Genomic DNA, 16,229 nt, shown 5'->3' with positions numbered 1-16,229 from the left:
CATAAATAAAGAAGAGTCACATTAGTTTCCCTACGACAAGTTTTCCCTCCACACAGCTGACTCAAAATCAAATCAATGATCAAGTTATTATCAAGTGCTGAAGTCACTTTAGCAAGCACCATTTAATCCCTATGCATTCAGGAATCAGGTGCCATGCCCATAGGCAGCAACAGCACTGAGAGCAGCCAGAATGACATACAGGCATAGAGGCACACAGGATAGGATAGGAGTTAGTTATAGTAGCCTATACCAGGGGTTCTCAACCCGTGGGTCGCGACCCCTCGGGGGGTCGCCAAATTATTTTAGGGGGTCCCCAAATTATTAAAAAAAAATAAATAGCAGACCTACAAGCTCGTAGCGTGCCACTCGGTGGCGCGCTATGAGCTTGTAGATCTGCTATTTTTCAATAGCTAAATTATAACAATGCTTAAAACACCAAAAGGGGTTCCCACCCAAAATGGTTTAAGGTTATTGTAGCAGTCAATTTATATTGGGGGTCGGGAGGGGGCGGGGCGGGGGTCCCGAGACATTGCCAAAGCATTTCCGGGGGTCCCCGGCCAAAAACGTTGAGAACCCCTGGCCTATACTACCAAGAGCAAGTCAATAGCCATTGATCATTCATTTGAAATAGGTTTGTAGACCTATTGTAGCCTATACTGATTTATTTTTAAGCCTGCGCCACTCTCTTCTTTGTGGGATATGACAAGGGGATAACTCCCAATTTTGTTTATAGGACAAACTTCTCTAATTAATTACTTTTGCTTTTCTAAAACTACATTGCATGTATGTATGGCAAATGATCATTACAAACACAACTGGGAGTAGACCTAGCCTCGGTCCCAGGCTCACTTAACTGCGAAAAAGAAGAGTAGACCTGGAGTAGACCTGGTAGTGTCTGGGAGTAGAGGGGGCTTTCACGTAGGAAGGGGCCTCTTTTCTAGTTTTTGTAATTTGGAAGTGGAAATGGAAGGTTCCCGGTTTAAAGGAGCATTCAGTGATTTGGGTGATTTGGAAAACCACCCAGTCCGCCCCGGTAACAAAATGTGCACATGCACGCTCTACAGTGGGGGGAAGTGCAACAGGCCAACAGCATGTGCACCAAGGCCCGCCCCCACTCGATCATGATTGGAGGAAGGCCCCTCTCATCCTGATTGGATGACGGTTTTGCCACCCGCCACCAAAACTGAAACTAGGGTTTTTTGACCCCAGGGGCTCACTGGGGACAGGGAGGAACTCCTTATATGGTCAGCACACTCTATAGTAGGGAGGATTATCCAGAAAAAAAGAAAACATAAGTGAGATTTGAATTAAGTCAAATCACTGAATATACCTTTAAGATCCCTGGCTTCCCTGTTATGTGGTAGTGTCCACGTGACCTTGAGCAAGACACTGATAATAATAATAATAACTCTTTATTTGATTTATTTTTGAAGTGACCTGTTCCTTGACTGCATTTGTTGTTTATTATACAGCAGTTTTATACAGCAGATATTTTTTTAGCTTTTATTTCTGCTTAATTAACAGTTACAATATGGCACAAGAAAAACACTAGACAAGTAAATGTTCTTTGAAATACACTTTTTATTGGATGACAGTCTGAGTGTCAGTAGGCTACTTGGTATGGATCAAAGTACAACCAATTATTCAATGAAAATGAGCAAGAGAATGAGACATTTAAGAAACTCAAGATGGAAAGAAAACACAATTGCATCAACCCAAGTATTTAAACAAAGATGTGGAAAGGTATGAGTGGCAATTTTGGCAGAATACCACCAGCTCAGGTTAAGTTAGCTGTGAAATTTCCATGTCCTGAAGTACTGTTATATTCTAGATAAAAGTGTTAAGCAATTATTTTTTTCAGTATGCGAGCTAGCTAGACTGCTAACCATTATTAGTTCCACTCAGATACAGACTTCAGATCAATCAACAGAATATTGTAGGTTTTACATATTCACCAGATGCCACATGGCACCTTAATGCTGCCTTTTACACAAAGAGAATATAATGCTAACATTGGCTTAACACGTCATATAATTTCAGCACATCTTTTAGTATAAAGCAGCTACATAAAGCGTATCATGTGCATCACATAACATTGAAGGTTGCACAAAATACATTGTGATAATCTAACAAAACATTATGATACACAGTAAAGTCCAGCGTTAATTTATCATTTTTGAACTGAGAATGTACAAATAGAAACAAACCTTTGTGGTTCCGTTTGGTTCCACTTATACACTCCGAGAGTTAAATTAACACTGAGAATTGAATAAGAAAAATAATATAAAACATGCACACACACACACACACACACACACACACACACACACACACACACACACACACACACACACACTATCAGATATGTAGTGGAGTGCAGTCTTCTGTAACCGTGATGATGCATTTGAAATAACACCCTCCCCTTGAACAACCCCTAGGTAAAGGGGCCTACTTCTGAGAATTCCCACAGACAAGATATGGGCTCAGGAAAGAAATATGTCAGAATGAATTTAATTAACTTTTCACATTGATATATGTGGTCTCTGTAGGCAAAATATAGCCACGCTTTCCTCCATGAATCATTAATGATGGTGAAAGTTACAAATGTAACACCTGTTCTATGAATCCTGACCTCCTGACAGTCAGCAGGGAAGAAATAGAATCTCTTTGAGTAGATAGCAATCATCGTTTTCTCCCATTCCCATATGCTCATGCAAAACGTGCATTGAAATAGATTGCCGAAAAATACATAAGGGATCGAAGCTTGTGCAGCTTTGCACATTGACACTGAAAGCAAGAACAGCCTCGATTCACAGTTTAAAAAGAGAATGTATATTAGAAGAAGCTTTTAAGAGCTTAAAAACCCGTCAACTCAACCTAATGAGCAACTCTTAAAGGATATTGAAAGAGGACCATAAATGTTGAGATACGTGTCATGCAAGTAAAATTGGCCAGACAGAAGGCTTAAAGTCACTGTCAGAGAAATAATGTCTGGGTTTCCGAGGCTACTGTCAGAGTGACCCTCGGAAAAGACTTCAGAAGCCACAGACTCTGAAATGAGATGCCAAACATACCTGCTGCACATGTGCTGACTACTGTGAATCAATGGTGACATTGCAGGATGTACATTGTACATACGGTATTAGGCACTCCTTTCATTAAATTAGAATTCTGCCGTTTTCATACCGTAATCTGACGATAATATATCCACAAACCACTGGTACAGGCAAAGAAAAAAAGTCCTTCTCTAGCGCGATGTAGCTTTGAGCAGGGAGGAGGGGTCTATCATCCGCTCGCCGTAGACGGAAGCCCATTTGGGACAAAACTCTGTGAACGCATTTCTGACATTATGAACGACAGATGTGAACAAAACAAGAATGATGAGTCATTGCCAGGTGCAGAAAGCTCTCATTTATGAACATCTATAGTATAATCCATTTGTGTCCCGCAGCCTCTGCTTCAGCTCACGGCTTCACGTTGCGGCGTTCAGAGTATGGGTTTTATGCCGTTCAGCTAGACTATGGGTTTTATGGGTAAATCTCCCATTGGTTTAGAGGCAGCCTAGAGACATGGCAGTCAATCATGAAAAAGTGTCTACTACGGTCGCTACTAGAGGTAGTAGCGAATGTAGGCCAGGATGCTTTTTAAGCACCTGGCAAAAAAATAATTGTTGAGTGATAAAAATAAACAAGTTTAATTTTTTTTTGCCTCTACCAGTTTTCAATGGATATATTATCGTCATATTGAGATTACGGTAAATTAACGGCTACCCCAGAATTCTCCTTTAAAACATAAAAAAAAAATGTAAGCCCTCATCTGGAAATTCGATTCATTGTGTGTTCGATAGGTTTCTGTTTTTAGGCAATTCAATGCCTAAAAATACCAGCAGTTGTAAGGAACTGTATTGATGCCTTACAATTACAAGCACTTAAAACTTAAAAAGTTGGAGAGCCAACAGCCAAAAGGTGTATTATTTCCTTTTTATACCTCTGATAGTAGATAAACCCTAACAGTGTACTACTGCAAGTCTTTGTATTGCAAGACTAAACTGACTGAACTTCTGATTGTATCCCAGAATCAAAGAAAAAGATTGCTCTCAATTCAAAACGAATTAACAGGTGAAAAACATATTTGTCAAATGTTTTTAAGGACGGAGGTATTCAAGTTTTCTTTCTGATTAATTGCAAAGCAAAGCATCACACAGGCCACTCTATCACATGTGGTGAAAGAGCAACAACCAGACCTGCTTGGGCCTGTCATGCTGTGGCTGGTGAGGACAGAATGGAGAAAGCACATGTGAAAGCACACACGCATACACTTTGCTGCTAAAAGCTGCTAAAATAATGCTAAAAATCTGTACAATATTTAAATACTGTATTTACAGAAATAAACATATGTTCATAATATCACCTGTCCCAAATGGCCTGCATGTTGTGCAGGAAATCCCCTGGATGAAAACATATTCAAAGCAGGAAAACTCAAGTGACCTTTTCTAGTTGGCTTGTTTCAGAAACACAAATGAATAAAGGCAACATTTAAGCACATTGCATGGCTATTTTAAGATTGGATTGCAGATTCAGCTAGCAGCACATTCCACTATGCCACATAATGAAACAATTTCACATTCTAGGATTCATATTTCACTCTGGAATTTCTTTACCTGTAGTATGTAGGAATTATGCACTGCTGTTACGACCAAACAGTCTTGATCTCAAAGCCATGTACTTCTCAGAACTTTGTTTTACCTCTCACAGGAAAAAAGTTCAATATTCCACATCCAGCAGCTAGCTATAACAGCAGATATCGACAAATCTTATCTGCTGTAATTTGAACATAAACTAAGTGTTTTCAAGTGGAATTCTGAAAGCCTATGCACCATATGTTATAGGGAAAAACTCTCGCTGGCATCACATGCCTTTCTGCGGGAGTGAGATGGACACAGATATGCCGTGCAATGCTTTAGTACTGAGACATGGTCAAGTATAATGTAACAGTGACAAATCATTGCTGTTCTTTCATGTCTCACGGAGCTCAGTTAAATGGACACAGGACTTTGTTGTGCAGCAGCAGTCTAAAACCTGACTTAAGAGCATTTTAGTATAATTTATGGAAGCCTAAAGTTTCTAAGATGTTTCTGCATTACCAATAATGAAAACAAAAAAAAAGGAAAAAAAGGCGCACCATGAGTCAGTTTGACAGGACACTGAAATCAGCTAAACCACACAACCATAGAAGAACCAGCGTGGTTCTTGTTATGAATTATTAATGAGGGGAATGTCTGTTCTGTCTATGTCAACACTATATATGTAGCATCTCATACGAGCTGGGGAGCAGACATTTGTCCAAATCGCCTGTTTTGTTACTAGTGAGAAATAGACACTTCACAGAGAATCCTGCCTGTCTAGCACCCATGCAAAATGAGAAGTGAACAAGCCTTCAATTACCTTCATCCATATACCAGCAAATATTCCTCGCTCTTTGAGTGTGCACTGGATAAGATGTGATGGTTCCGTTTTCATTGCTTCCTATAAATTCACTAACCCTTCCCCTGGCTAATGAGTGAGGAAGTCTATGCTAGCTTTGACGGTGCGTGAGGTGGCTACATCCACCGCCATCGCACGGATCTCCGTGTCACCAAACTGCATGAGCGTCTGGATCTCACGGCGTGGCGCTGCGCTCTCTGTGCCGCTCACGTCCAAACGTAGCGTGCCGCACTTCCTGACACCGGGCTCACTGATGAAGCTCACAGTCTCCTTCTCCGAGGCGTAGACGTGGATCACGATGACCTGCTGGGACGGCTTGGCCGGTGTGTAGCTCCGTTTCACCTGCTCGCCCAGTGATACCGACTGGTCGGCCTGAATGAAGGTGTCGAAGACATCAGTGCACCAGCGCGTGCCATCCTTGACCAGTAATTTCTCTGGTGGGTGTTTGCCCTCCACGAAGCGGTTGAGGACACCCACACCATAGGTGAGAGGGGAGCGGCGGACTTTGATGACACCGGGGTCCAGGCCAAAGAGCACAGCACCCTTGAGGATGGTGAGGCCAACATCGTGGGGAATGATAATACGGCTGCGGCCCTGGAGCATGTTCTGGACCGCTTGCTGCAGCAGGGGTGACTCCGCAAAACCTCCCACCAGGAACAGAAACTTGATGTCGCTCACCTCTGGCTTGTCAAACAGCTCAGCTGGAAGGGAAATTATGAATTTAGTTAATAGGGAAACATCAAAAACATTTTAGTCAACCATTTTCTGCAGGGAGAGAGAAGAATGGTTTAAGAATTGCAGGCAAACTAGTAAACTACAAGCATGACTTTATTCTTGGTAATGTTCAAATTACCCATTACTAATGTGAAACCCTGGTAATTTAACCTGCATGTGAACAGTATTGGTAGGTATAGTCAATGGCACTGAAATTGATCTGATTGATGTTTGTAAAATAAAAAAAAGTGTCTATGACAGCTCAGTTGGAGAAACTGAGCTGTCTACTCACGATTAATTTGGTGGCACTATGAAATGTATACCATCTCAGACCATTAAGTGCTATAATGAGTGTCCTATGCTAAGGCAGGGCAACCGATCCTATTCTGTCAGATTCTAAGGAATTAAAGAAGTTAAAGTGCTCAATATGCCCGATTTATTTTGAGTCACAAGGAAGAATTAATTTCAAATCAAAGTATTGGTAGTAATCTTTACGCACACGCACACACACACACACACACACACACCTCTCAGACACATCTCAGACACACATCTCAGACCATTAAGTGCTATAATGAGTGTCATATCCTAAGGCAGGGCAACCGATCCTATTCTGTCAGATTCTAAGGAATTAAAGGAGTTAAAGTGCTCAATATGCCTGATTTATTTTGAGTCACAAGGAAGAATTCATTTCAAATCAAAGTATTGGTAGTAATCTTTACGCTCACGCACACGCACACACACACACACACACACACACACACACACACACACACACACACACACACACACACGTATAAACGTTTCTTATTTTTTCCAGGTTGCATACAGAGCAGAACCAAAAAGACTAGGATGGAGGAGGACGTTTTGCTGACAGCAGTGGTAACGTTTTACACAACAGCATGGAGAATAAACCTCTTGGACACGCCCCTAATCAGTGCAGTCAGCAGTGAGAGTAATGGAAGTGATGGGCTAGCTGTCAGCTTACACAGCACAGCGTGACTTTGATCGTCCTGCCAGAACTGAAGCAACTCTCTGTGCCTCAGCACAGCAGCAGAGAGATGCTGCTGAGGCACAACGTCCTACTCCACTTCACTGCGCTGTAGAGTCAACAGTCTGTCTGTCTGTCTGTGTGAGTATGTGGGTGGGGGACGACTCTACAGCGCACTTCACTGCGCTGTAGAGTGTGTCTGTCTGTCTGTCTGCGTGTGTGTGTCTAAACCAACGGGAACTACAGGAACTGGGATGCTACTGTTGCTATATTAGCATATAGCAACAGTAGAATTAATTCAGTTGCATTAACTGCAAACTAAAGGAAGGGAGGAGAGCGGACATACTAAACACAAAGCTCAATTGAGACTGTCGGTGATGTCGGGTGGAAACCGTGTATATCCAAAACTGTGACTTTTCAGGAAATGGAAAAATAACCTGTGTTCCTATGGATCCAATGTAGTTATTATTTTCATAATAAATATTTATAAACACTGACACTGTAGTATGACCAAGTAAAAAAAAAAGTAAAGTTGATAAATGGAGATACAAGGTTTCTGCCTGACAGCGATATGTTCTGATGATGTCACTGGATAGGACTGTGGCTTACTGAGGTGCTGAATGATGTGGTCAATGGTGGGCTTGAAGAGGGAATTCATCGCATCTGGATTCATTCTCAACATCCCTTGGGAGGACCATTTGACAAAGTCCACACTAGAGGGAGGGGAGAGCAGGAGAGAGTAGGGAAGATTAATTTTGGATTAGAAAGGTAAATTAAAATTAATGATAAATGTATGATAGTGATGGATGCTCATGCTACATTATTATTATAGTGTTAATTTCACCCTGAGAGTTAAAAAGGGACCCTAGAGATCTGTATTATTTACTCTCAGAATTAAATGAACTATTCAGACTTTTCTGTGTACTCTGAAAGAGTGAATTAAAAACTGTGTATGAGGTTTTTATATGCTCTGACAATTACGACCCAACAATAAAAATATAATAATAAAGCAAAATGCATTTGCCCGATTATTTCACCTTCACAATATAAACCAAACAACCTTGTGTACAAGCATACAATACAGTATAGCAGATCTCAAAGGCCATGTGGATCTTCGATCCACTGTACTGACAGTATTGATCTCCCTGGAAGATATATATATATACAGTTAGATGAAGTACAATATATTTTTGGTGTTGCTTACATGCAGCATCTGTTTTCTAGGCACTGCTCTCAACCACAAATACTGAAAACAACCTATAAGATCCTTTTGCTCTGTTCTGTGTGCATAATCTGTGCAATACATGTCGAATGCATTGATCCCTCCCAGGGTTTTACAGCACAATGAGAGACGTTTACGGTCAATAATCAGAGTTATGTGCACCACTGCAGGCTCGGGTTTCTGCCATATGAACCAACGGCCAACAAAGCACATACAGTACATGTCCCCGACATGTAACACGACAACGAGATACCACAAAATACAATACAGATGTAGCTAAAACTGAAACTCGGCGTCTGTTTTAAAACAGATATACAGTGGAATCCTATATTAAAATGTCCTAGTGGGTTGATGAGGGGTGATTGGGTGGACGACACAAACGTAACACCCAGACCTTGCAAGGTGGTCCATTACTCTGGAACGCACCAAACTTGCCACGAACACTGTTCAGGGGCTTGGCATGAGACACAAGAGATACAGTGGGTAGTATTATGCGTGTCTTAAGTACCAGGTCTTATTACATAACTTAAGACCTGGAGGCGTGATCAATGCCATTTGGCTATTCTGAGTTTCTGAGTATTCTGAGCATTGACCACGCCTCCAGGTCTTAAGTTAAGTAATAAGACCTGGTACTTAAGACACGAAAAATACAGCCCACAGTGTTTAACAGTTCAAATGGCCATAACTCGGTGACCATTGCTCTGATAAATATCGGACTAGAGAGCTCTACCCCCTCTATTGCGACTGACGTCGGCATTGAAAAGATGTGTGAGGGCCTTACGGCCTATTGTTGAAGATTGTATTTTCCCATGCATACAGATACCCAATTGGTAAATTCATTCTACAACTCCGCTGTAGGAGCATGCAAGTGGGTATCTATCTATAAATGCACCAAGTCTCTGTACGTGTGTATGTACGTCTGTCTGTAATCCATGTAACTCGAAAACCGTTCGCCCCACCAACTTCAAATTTGACACACACATTTCACACGGATAGCCGGTTGTCCAGAACCAGCACAAAAGCCTCTGCCCAGGCTCTGGACAAGGCTCAAATTAGCCAATTGATCACACCTGATCACCCAGAGATCTCCATATATGGAGCTGGCCTGTTCTGACATCACAATGATGCGGACAAGGTCGCATCATTGCCCAATGGGTACTGTTCTAGTTACCCTAATTTAGTGAACTGAGAAGTTGCATGATGTCAACAAAATGTTGTGTGCACGCTCGCGCACGCACACACACACACACACACACACACACACACACACACACACACACACACACACACACACACACACACACACACACACACACACACACACACACACACACACACACAGACTCACTTGCTCTTGCGCAGGGCATGTTCAACACTGTGACCCCTGAACTTCTTGTAGTAGTCGATGAAGGAAAAAGGCAAGTTGATGTTGAGGGGGTTGGTTCTTTCAGGGGCCGCTGCCCTCTTCCGAGACTCAAACGCAATCATCAGGTCAACCCAGGCGGCCGGCCTCTTGATCTTGAACTGGTCAATGAAATCCTGACCAAAGATCCTACACAGCAGCTTCTCGAACTCATAATCAATCCCGATGGAGCCATAGGGACCACCTATGCAGAGAATGAGAATGGGAATGTCACTATCAGCTTACACAGTATGGCGTGTGGTGTGAACTGAAGCAGACGGACGAGAATCAACAATTTTGTGTGACGGTAATTCCTATAACGCATATTATCGCACTTATCGCAGGTGTTATTTTGCAGTCCTTGTAATGTCTATTTGGAGGTACACACAACATCCACAGATGGGCACTATGAGATCAACTGGAAGGAAAGACATAATCATTGTTGGTGTTTCCTTTTCTTGAAGAAGAAATCAAAGAGAGACAGGGCGAGGGAAATGGAGATCTTCAGCAGAACTCTTACCTGAGGCTTTGTATAGCTCCTTCAGGTGTCCCTCTGGAAGACGGATCTGATGGACAGTGAGGTCAACTGTTCCTCCTCCACAGTCAACCACCACATAACGGTCACCTACGTACACACACATACACACACACACACACACAGACACACACAAAGATTAGACATAGTAAAGTGCAGTGGCTCATAAATATGCCATCCGAAGCATCTAACATATTTCTATTAATTCATGAAACCTTTATCTGTGAGTGTCTGTCGCCAATCTAGTTACATGAAGTCATTTAATCATTCATCACAACACGATTTCTGGTTCTGTCTTCCAACATCTGGAGTTTTTCGACCAAAACCAGGGGTTCTATTTTCGGAACAGGCTCGAGGGACTGCGAGTTGTGACACAGTGCCTGCCTATAAAACATCTCTCCAACAAGACAAAAAAAACTATTGTTGATTTTCTACCACTTAAGGTTTTGATTTTTTTTTTACCATGAAGGATTTGTAACCATATGGGTTAGCTCATGGTCTAGGACTTCTTGGTGAGTTTAACGTTGTTTAATACAATCAGTTTATTGCAATTTAACAGTATAACATCTAAGTTGCTTGCGGCTACGCACTGTGGGGCATCAAAATGATCCGAGCCAATAGGCTGTTTTGAAATTCTAAAAATGTCTTCTACATCCTGACAGTTTTCTGAAAAAGCTATGTTTCTATGTCAGTCGTTCTTCGATTTTTCAAAAATAGCAGACCTACAAGCTCGTAGCGCGCCACTCGGTGGTGCGCTATGAGCTTGTAGATCTGCTATTTTTCAATAGCTAAAGCATAACATAATGCTAACACCAAAAGGGGTTCCCGCCCAAAATGGGTTAAATGAGTAGATCATCACAGAAGGGTAATTTAAGCGTACATGTGTGCATGCGTGACACACACTGAATACCTCGCCTTTTCAAGACAGGTCCTTGTTAAAACCTATGATGAACACTAGCGTCCCTATTTTGGGGTGAACAGTAAAAATAGCCAATCTACATGCTCAAAGTCACAGCACGTTGTAGCGCAACACGTTGTGAGCTTGTAGATCGGCTATTTTCGACAAAGATATTTAGTGTCGAGCAAGAAAATGAGGGGGCCTAGTATGGAGCCCTGGGGGACTCCTGTCTGGGTTTAAGTAGTTAACTTAAAAGACAAAAATGCCAAATACAGTTCTATTCATAAACTGCAGTGAGTTTAAGTCTTGCAACACTCAGATCACTCAGGATAGTTAGTCAAAATGGTTGTTGCCCCACTCAATAACATCACATTTCGATGACTGGCAGCATAGGAAACAGCAAGAGCATTTAACCCCACAAAGAAGAGGGAGGGGGAAAGAGCAGAGTGAAATTGGAGTAAAAGAATAGAAAAACTCTACCTTCTTCCAGTTCCGACCAAAGCTCCCCTACGACATTTTCCACCAAAAAGGTGCGGCTCTGGCGGTTGCGTCGGCCATGCTCCTTGGCTGGTTATTGACAGAGAGAGAATGTCCCAGTGAGTGTGACAGCAGGCAGAAGCGCTTGTGTGTGTGAGGCTTGTGTGTGTACGACTGACCATTTTCACACGACGGCCATTCATACAATAGGCTTTACAAAAGAGCAAAATGGCCGCCGTGTGATTACGGGTAACACTGAGGGCAAGCGACAGGCTGTGCTATGGTGCTCAGAGTGCTGCGGGGGGGTTAGGGCTGGGTGGTGAATTAGCAAGGCTCCAATGTGGTCCAGATAGCACATATTTATAACTTGCGGTTCTTGCGGTCCTATGGCTAGTGTTGATTAAAACTAATCATTCATCACAACATAGGCACCTTTATGTGCCTGTGAGATATAGGAGAAAACCGTGATGACATAAGTCTAGTGTGTGACCTCTTTATCACTGACTAACAACAGGAAGACATGGTAGTAAAGAGGATTACGGCATCGCAGAAGATGTCAGATGGACATTTCCTTCCACACAGGGGAAACAATACAGAAAAGGAAAGAGTACTTTCCGACTCTCATTAGCTTTTGGGAGGGCCGTGAGAGAGGTCTGTCATCGTTAGCATTACGTCAACACACAACCAACACTGGCCTAAGAGGGACATTAAAGATACTAAGAAATGAATGAATCAAAACATCCTGCTTTATAGTTACATAAATAAATATATTCACTACAGATTGTAGTACCACATGTTTTACCATCAAACTAGTAGTAATTTAGAAGAATAACATAAATGGCGGAAATCACATTTTGCGTAAAAAAAGTGTTAAGGGAGATGGGTGTGTGAGAATGTTAGTGTCAGATGGAAATTGCAGCAGCAGGGCAGAATGTAGCTTCCTGTGGAATTCCTGCATGGCACAAAAAGACCAGGACTGGAAAGAAAATGTGTTGTAGCATCCTGTTTGAAAATGACACAGACTACAATGCATGCATGTCCCTAGATGGGCTACTGTGTGCAGGAGAACTATTAGGGCATTATGCCACTTCATTGCAAATCAAGGTGTATTTAAGCAACACCATTTTGACTAGAGAGAAACGCAACATGCTACTCTGCTCTTTCATTTGGAATATATCAACAGCTCAGTCATTCTCATTCAACAGCTCGATCTAGGATTCTAGCCTCTCGTTATTTTGTCTTTGGGAATTGGGAGAGAGCTATTGATGTTTACAAATATGTACTGTGCTCTATATAGACTACAGAAATAAAATATGTATTTACTATTTAAACATCAAACAAACTCAGCTTGCCTTACAAGCTGTGCTTAGTGCTTACAGCACAGACTCCTAGCCTGAAGCCTGAACTGACATAATCATCCAATCGGAGTAAAGCCAAAACATGTCATTATAGAGTTAACAAAGTAAAGGGGAAGATGGAATCTGCTGTAAAAACATGTCCACAGCCTGTAGCACTAGCAAGACAACCAGTTAACATGGACGGAAGCAATTAGAATAGCATATTTGCTTTGATCTTTTGATTTACGAAGTAAAAGCCAGCCCCATGCCATAAACATGTAAAGCTGCACATAGCTTGAGGGTGTCCAGGATTAATAGCAACAGCAATTGTTTCATTTCCTGCTAAAAGCAGTCACTATAGTGGCATAAATGTTTGTAACTATACTGTTTTCTACTAATACCCTAGCTTGTGTTTACACACCAAAACCTTTTGTGATTGACTGTCTGCAACTCTAAATATGTTGTATGTGTAATTGTGTATTCCTGTTTGTGATATTTTTGTCAGCCTTTCATGTCAACTATGTTGACTTTTACAGGCTTAGTAGTTTGTGCTGCCAACAGAATGCATAATGGTTATTGCCAAGTCTGATGACAGATTTATACTTGGTTGAGCAACAAAACAGCTGATCTACAAGCTCGCAACGTGTATAAATTAGCTGTTCTTGTGGTTAAGTCAGAAGCAATTTCACACGACTCCATGCCTCCTTTATCTGATCCAATGTATTTTTCTTCATATGTGAAGACAAATAAAGCATTTACAGTATGTTCTACCTGAAGGTTCGGTCAAGTTATTGCAAGTCTTTTAGAAAAAAAAAAAATCCACATTCAAGATTGTTCTTTATACCAATAATATCCCTGAAATGTCTAGCAGCAGTTTTATGGTTCACCCTTTTGTCTTTGCAGGACAAGAAAAGGCTAGATTTCTCCTCACATGAGATCAATGCATCTATTGAACGGTATGTGTAAGCAATGTGTCAGCAATATGTCAGTCTCCATATATCAATTAAATGTATGAGTGTACACAAAGCTCCTTGAGGTGCCTTTCAAAAGACAAAGCCTAAGTAGTAAATGTAATTTTCATTTAATGAATGGGGATATAAGTGAAGTTATATAGCCTTTCAAATGGCTGTGTACTTTGGACAGAAAAAATATATATAACCTTTATACAATACCCTGTGCTTAAAGGAATATTTCACATTCAAACATGTTTGGAAGTCATTAACGTCTACACAGGCTTGTGTGAGCATACCAGACATGTTTTAAGTTGCTTGATTCAGTATTTAATTTCATATTCATTCATCAAACTCCATTAACACCCGAGCGTCGTATGCAATCAGCTGATGAGGCTACAAGAACCAGCCCTGTCTGCAGCTCGGCGCCAGTTCGTCTCCAGTCGGTAAAGTTAGACAGCCAGACTTACTGTAGGTCCTCTGTAGGACAGTTAAACGTCACGTCGTCACGCCGTTACTGTGCTGTTCTCTCCTCTGTGGACCTGCCACTGACTCACCTTCTCTTCTCCTCTCCAGTGTTTCCGAGACCCGAGTTCTGTGAAGCAGCCTACGGACCGCTGCAGCTCCCCCCCCCCCCCCCCCGCCCGGGTGATCCGCCTGGGTGGGCTTTAACTCTGCTTGCCTCTCCTTGTTGTGCATTTGGGTCGCACCACACTCGAGTCATAACAGTACGAACTGGCCAACTTGACCCAGCCAGCATGTGGAAGAAAGGAAGCCATCTCTCCAGGCTCAGGGACAAGTTTTGGAGCACCACTCCCGCCTGCTGTCGGAAGCATCCGCCGCCTTTTTAAGTATACAGCAGGAGCTCCGGGAGGTTTTGGATCTTCAGCAGTCCCAAGCCGCTCAACAGCATGCTCAGGTTAAACAACTCACGTCGTTGGTCAAGGATCTAGCTGACCAGGTCGCCACGCTCAGCACGCATCTCACCGCCGCTCCTGTCCAGCCGGCACCAGCTCTTGACACGGTGCCTGTGCACGCTCCTTTTCCCAGCCGAAAGCCCTACCTCACCGCCCCGGCCACCTTTGATGGTACATTCTCCCTCTCCTGGGAGTTTCTCATGCAATGTGAGTACGTGTTTGATTCTGCAGCCCAGCATGTATTCCACTGACCCTGCCCGCATAGCTTATATTACTAACTTAACCACTGGAAGGGCACGCAGATGGATTTATGCATTGAGGGTTCAGCTACTTGCATGCAAATCTACAAAGACTTTGTGTTAGAGTTTAAAGGACAACTTTAGTTTTTTTTCAACCAAGGTTCATGTTTTAGGTTGTTATTAGAGGAAGTAAAACATGAGCGTGAATTTTGTTTCATTTGCTGCTTTCTTTCGTTTTAGCGATTTTAGCTATTTTTGACAGGGGATCGGGCATTCGAACATGGGGCTAAATATGTATTTTTTTACATTACAACATTATTATTACTAGACCCCATAAAATTACATCTGGCCACAAAAGATCATGCGATCTATTGAATGTCAAGGGGGAGGTGACAAACTGACATATTGAGCCCACAACACACAGTATGGCATCCCCCTAGTACCCCCCTTCACATTCAGTAGATCCTGAGATCTTGTGTGACCAGATGTAATTTCCTGGGGACTATAGAAAATAATTATACAAAAAACGCCGTAAAAGTTTGTAAAAAAAATATGTATTCGGCCCCATGTTCTTAAGGCTGTGTTTGACCATGACGTCCCGGAGCAGGACGCCGACACAGCTCTCTCTGCCCTCCAGCAGGGCTATAGCTCAGTAGCAGATTATGCCACTGAGTTCCGCATCCTCGCTGCCCGTTGTGACTGGAACGAGGCTGCACTCCGCATCGCGTTCATCCGGGGTTTGAGTGAGGCTACGAGGGATGCCCTAGCGGAGAGACCCCCCACTCTGACCAAACTCATCTCTCTGTCCATTTCCATTGACGAGCGAAGCTGTGCACGTAAGCGTGAGAGGGCTTCCCAGCATCACGCTGCTGTCAAGCCATCTCCCTCCGCCCCCACCAGTCTCACTCGGACCGAGCAAGTTCCATCTGCCTCCTCCAGTCTCACATGTGAGGAGGCCTCCATGTGACTTCCAGGGGTCGCTTATCTCCGGCTGAGCGCGAGCACCGCCGACTACATGGACTCTGTATGTATTGTGCCAGCTCAGCGCACAGTGTTCGCTCCTG

At 42.7% G+C, this 16,229-nt stretch overlaps 1 protein-coding gene across 1 annotated transcript in view; it reads right to left on the bottom strand.

The window, feature by feature from the left end:
* Positions 1-3,764: 3,764 nt before the first annotated feature.
* The window catches only part of hspa12a (heat shock protein 12A), a gene marked incomplete at its 5' end in the record, with an annotated part of 28,989 nt that continues 16,524 nt past the window's right edge, over positions 3,765-16,229 (bottom strand). Inside the window, 5 exons of the mRNA XM_079511528.1 lie at positions 3,765-6,184; positions 7,798-7,901; positions 9,759-10,017; positions 10,333-10,437; positions 11,726-11,812. Coding sequence (XP_079367654.1) covers positions 5,553-6,184; positions 7,798-7,901; positions 9,759-10,017; positions 10,333-10,437; positions 11,726-11,812 — 1,187 coding nt within the window. The 3' untranslated portion in view covers positions 3,765-5,552. The remainder of the gene's footprint in view (positions 6,185-7,797; positions 7,902-9,758; positions 10,018-10,332; positions 10,438-11,725; positions 11,813-16,229) is intronic.

The sequence above is a fragment of the Electrona antarctica genome (assembly GCF_951216825.1).
Source record: "Electrona antarctica genome assembly, chromosome: 10".
In the NCBI taxonomy this organism is placed as follows: Eukaryota; Metazoa; Chordata; class Actinopteri; order Myctophiformes; family Myctophidae; genus Electrona; species Electrona antarctica.
Note: the sequence above shows the minus strand (reverse complement) of the source record. Positions and strands in the feature narration are given on the sequence as shown.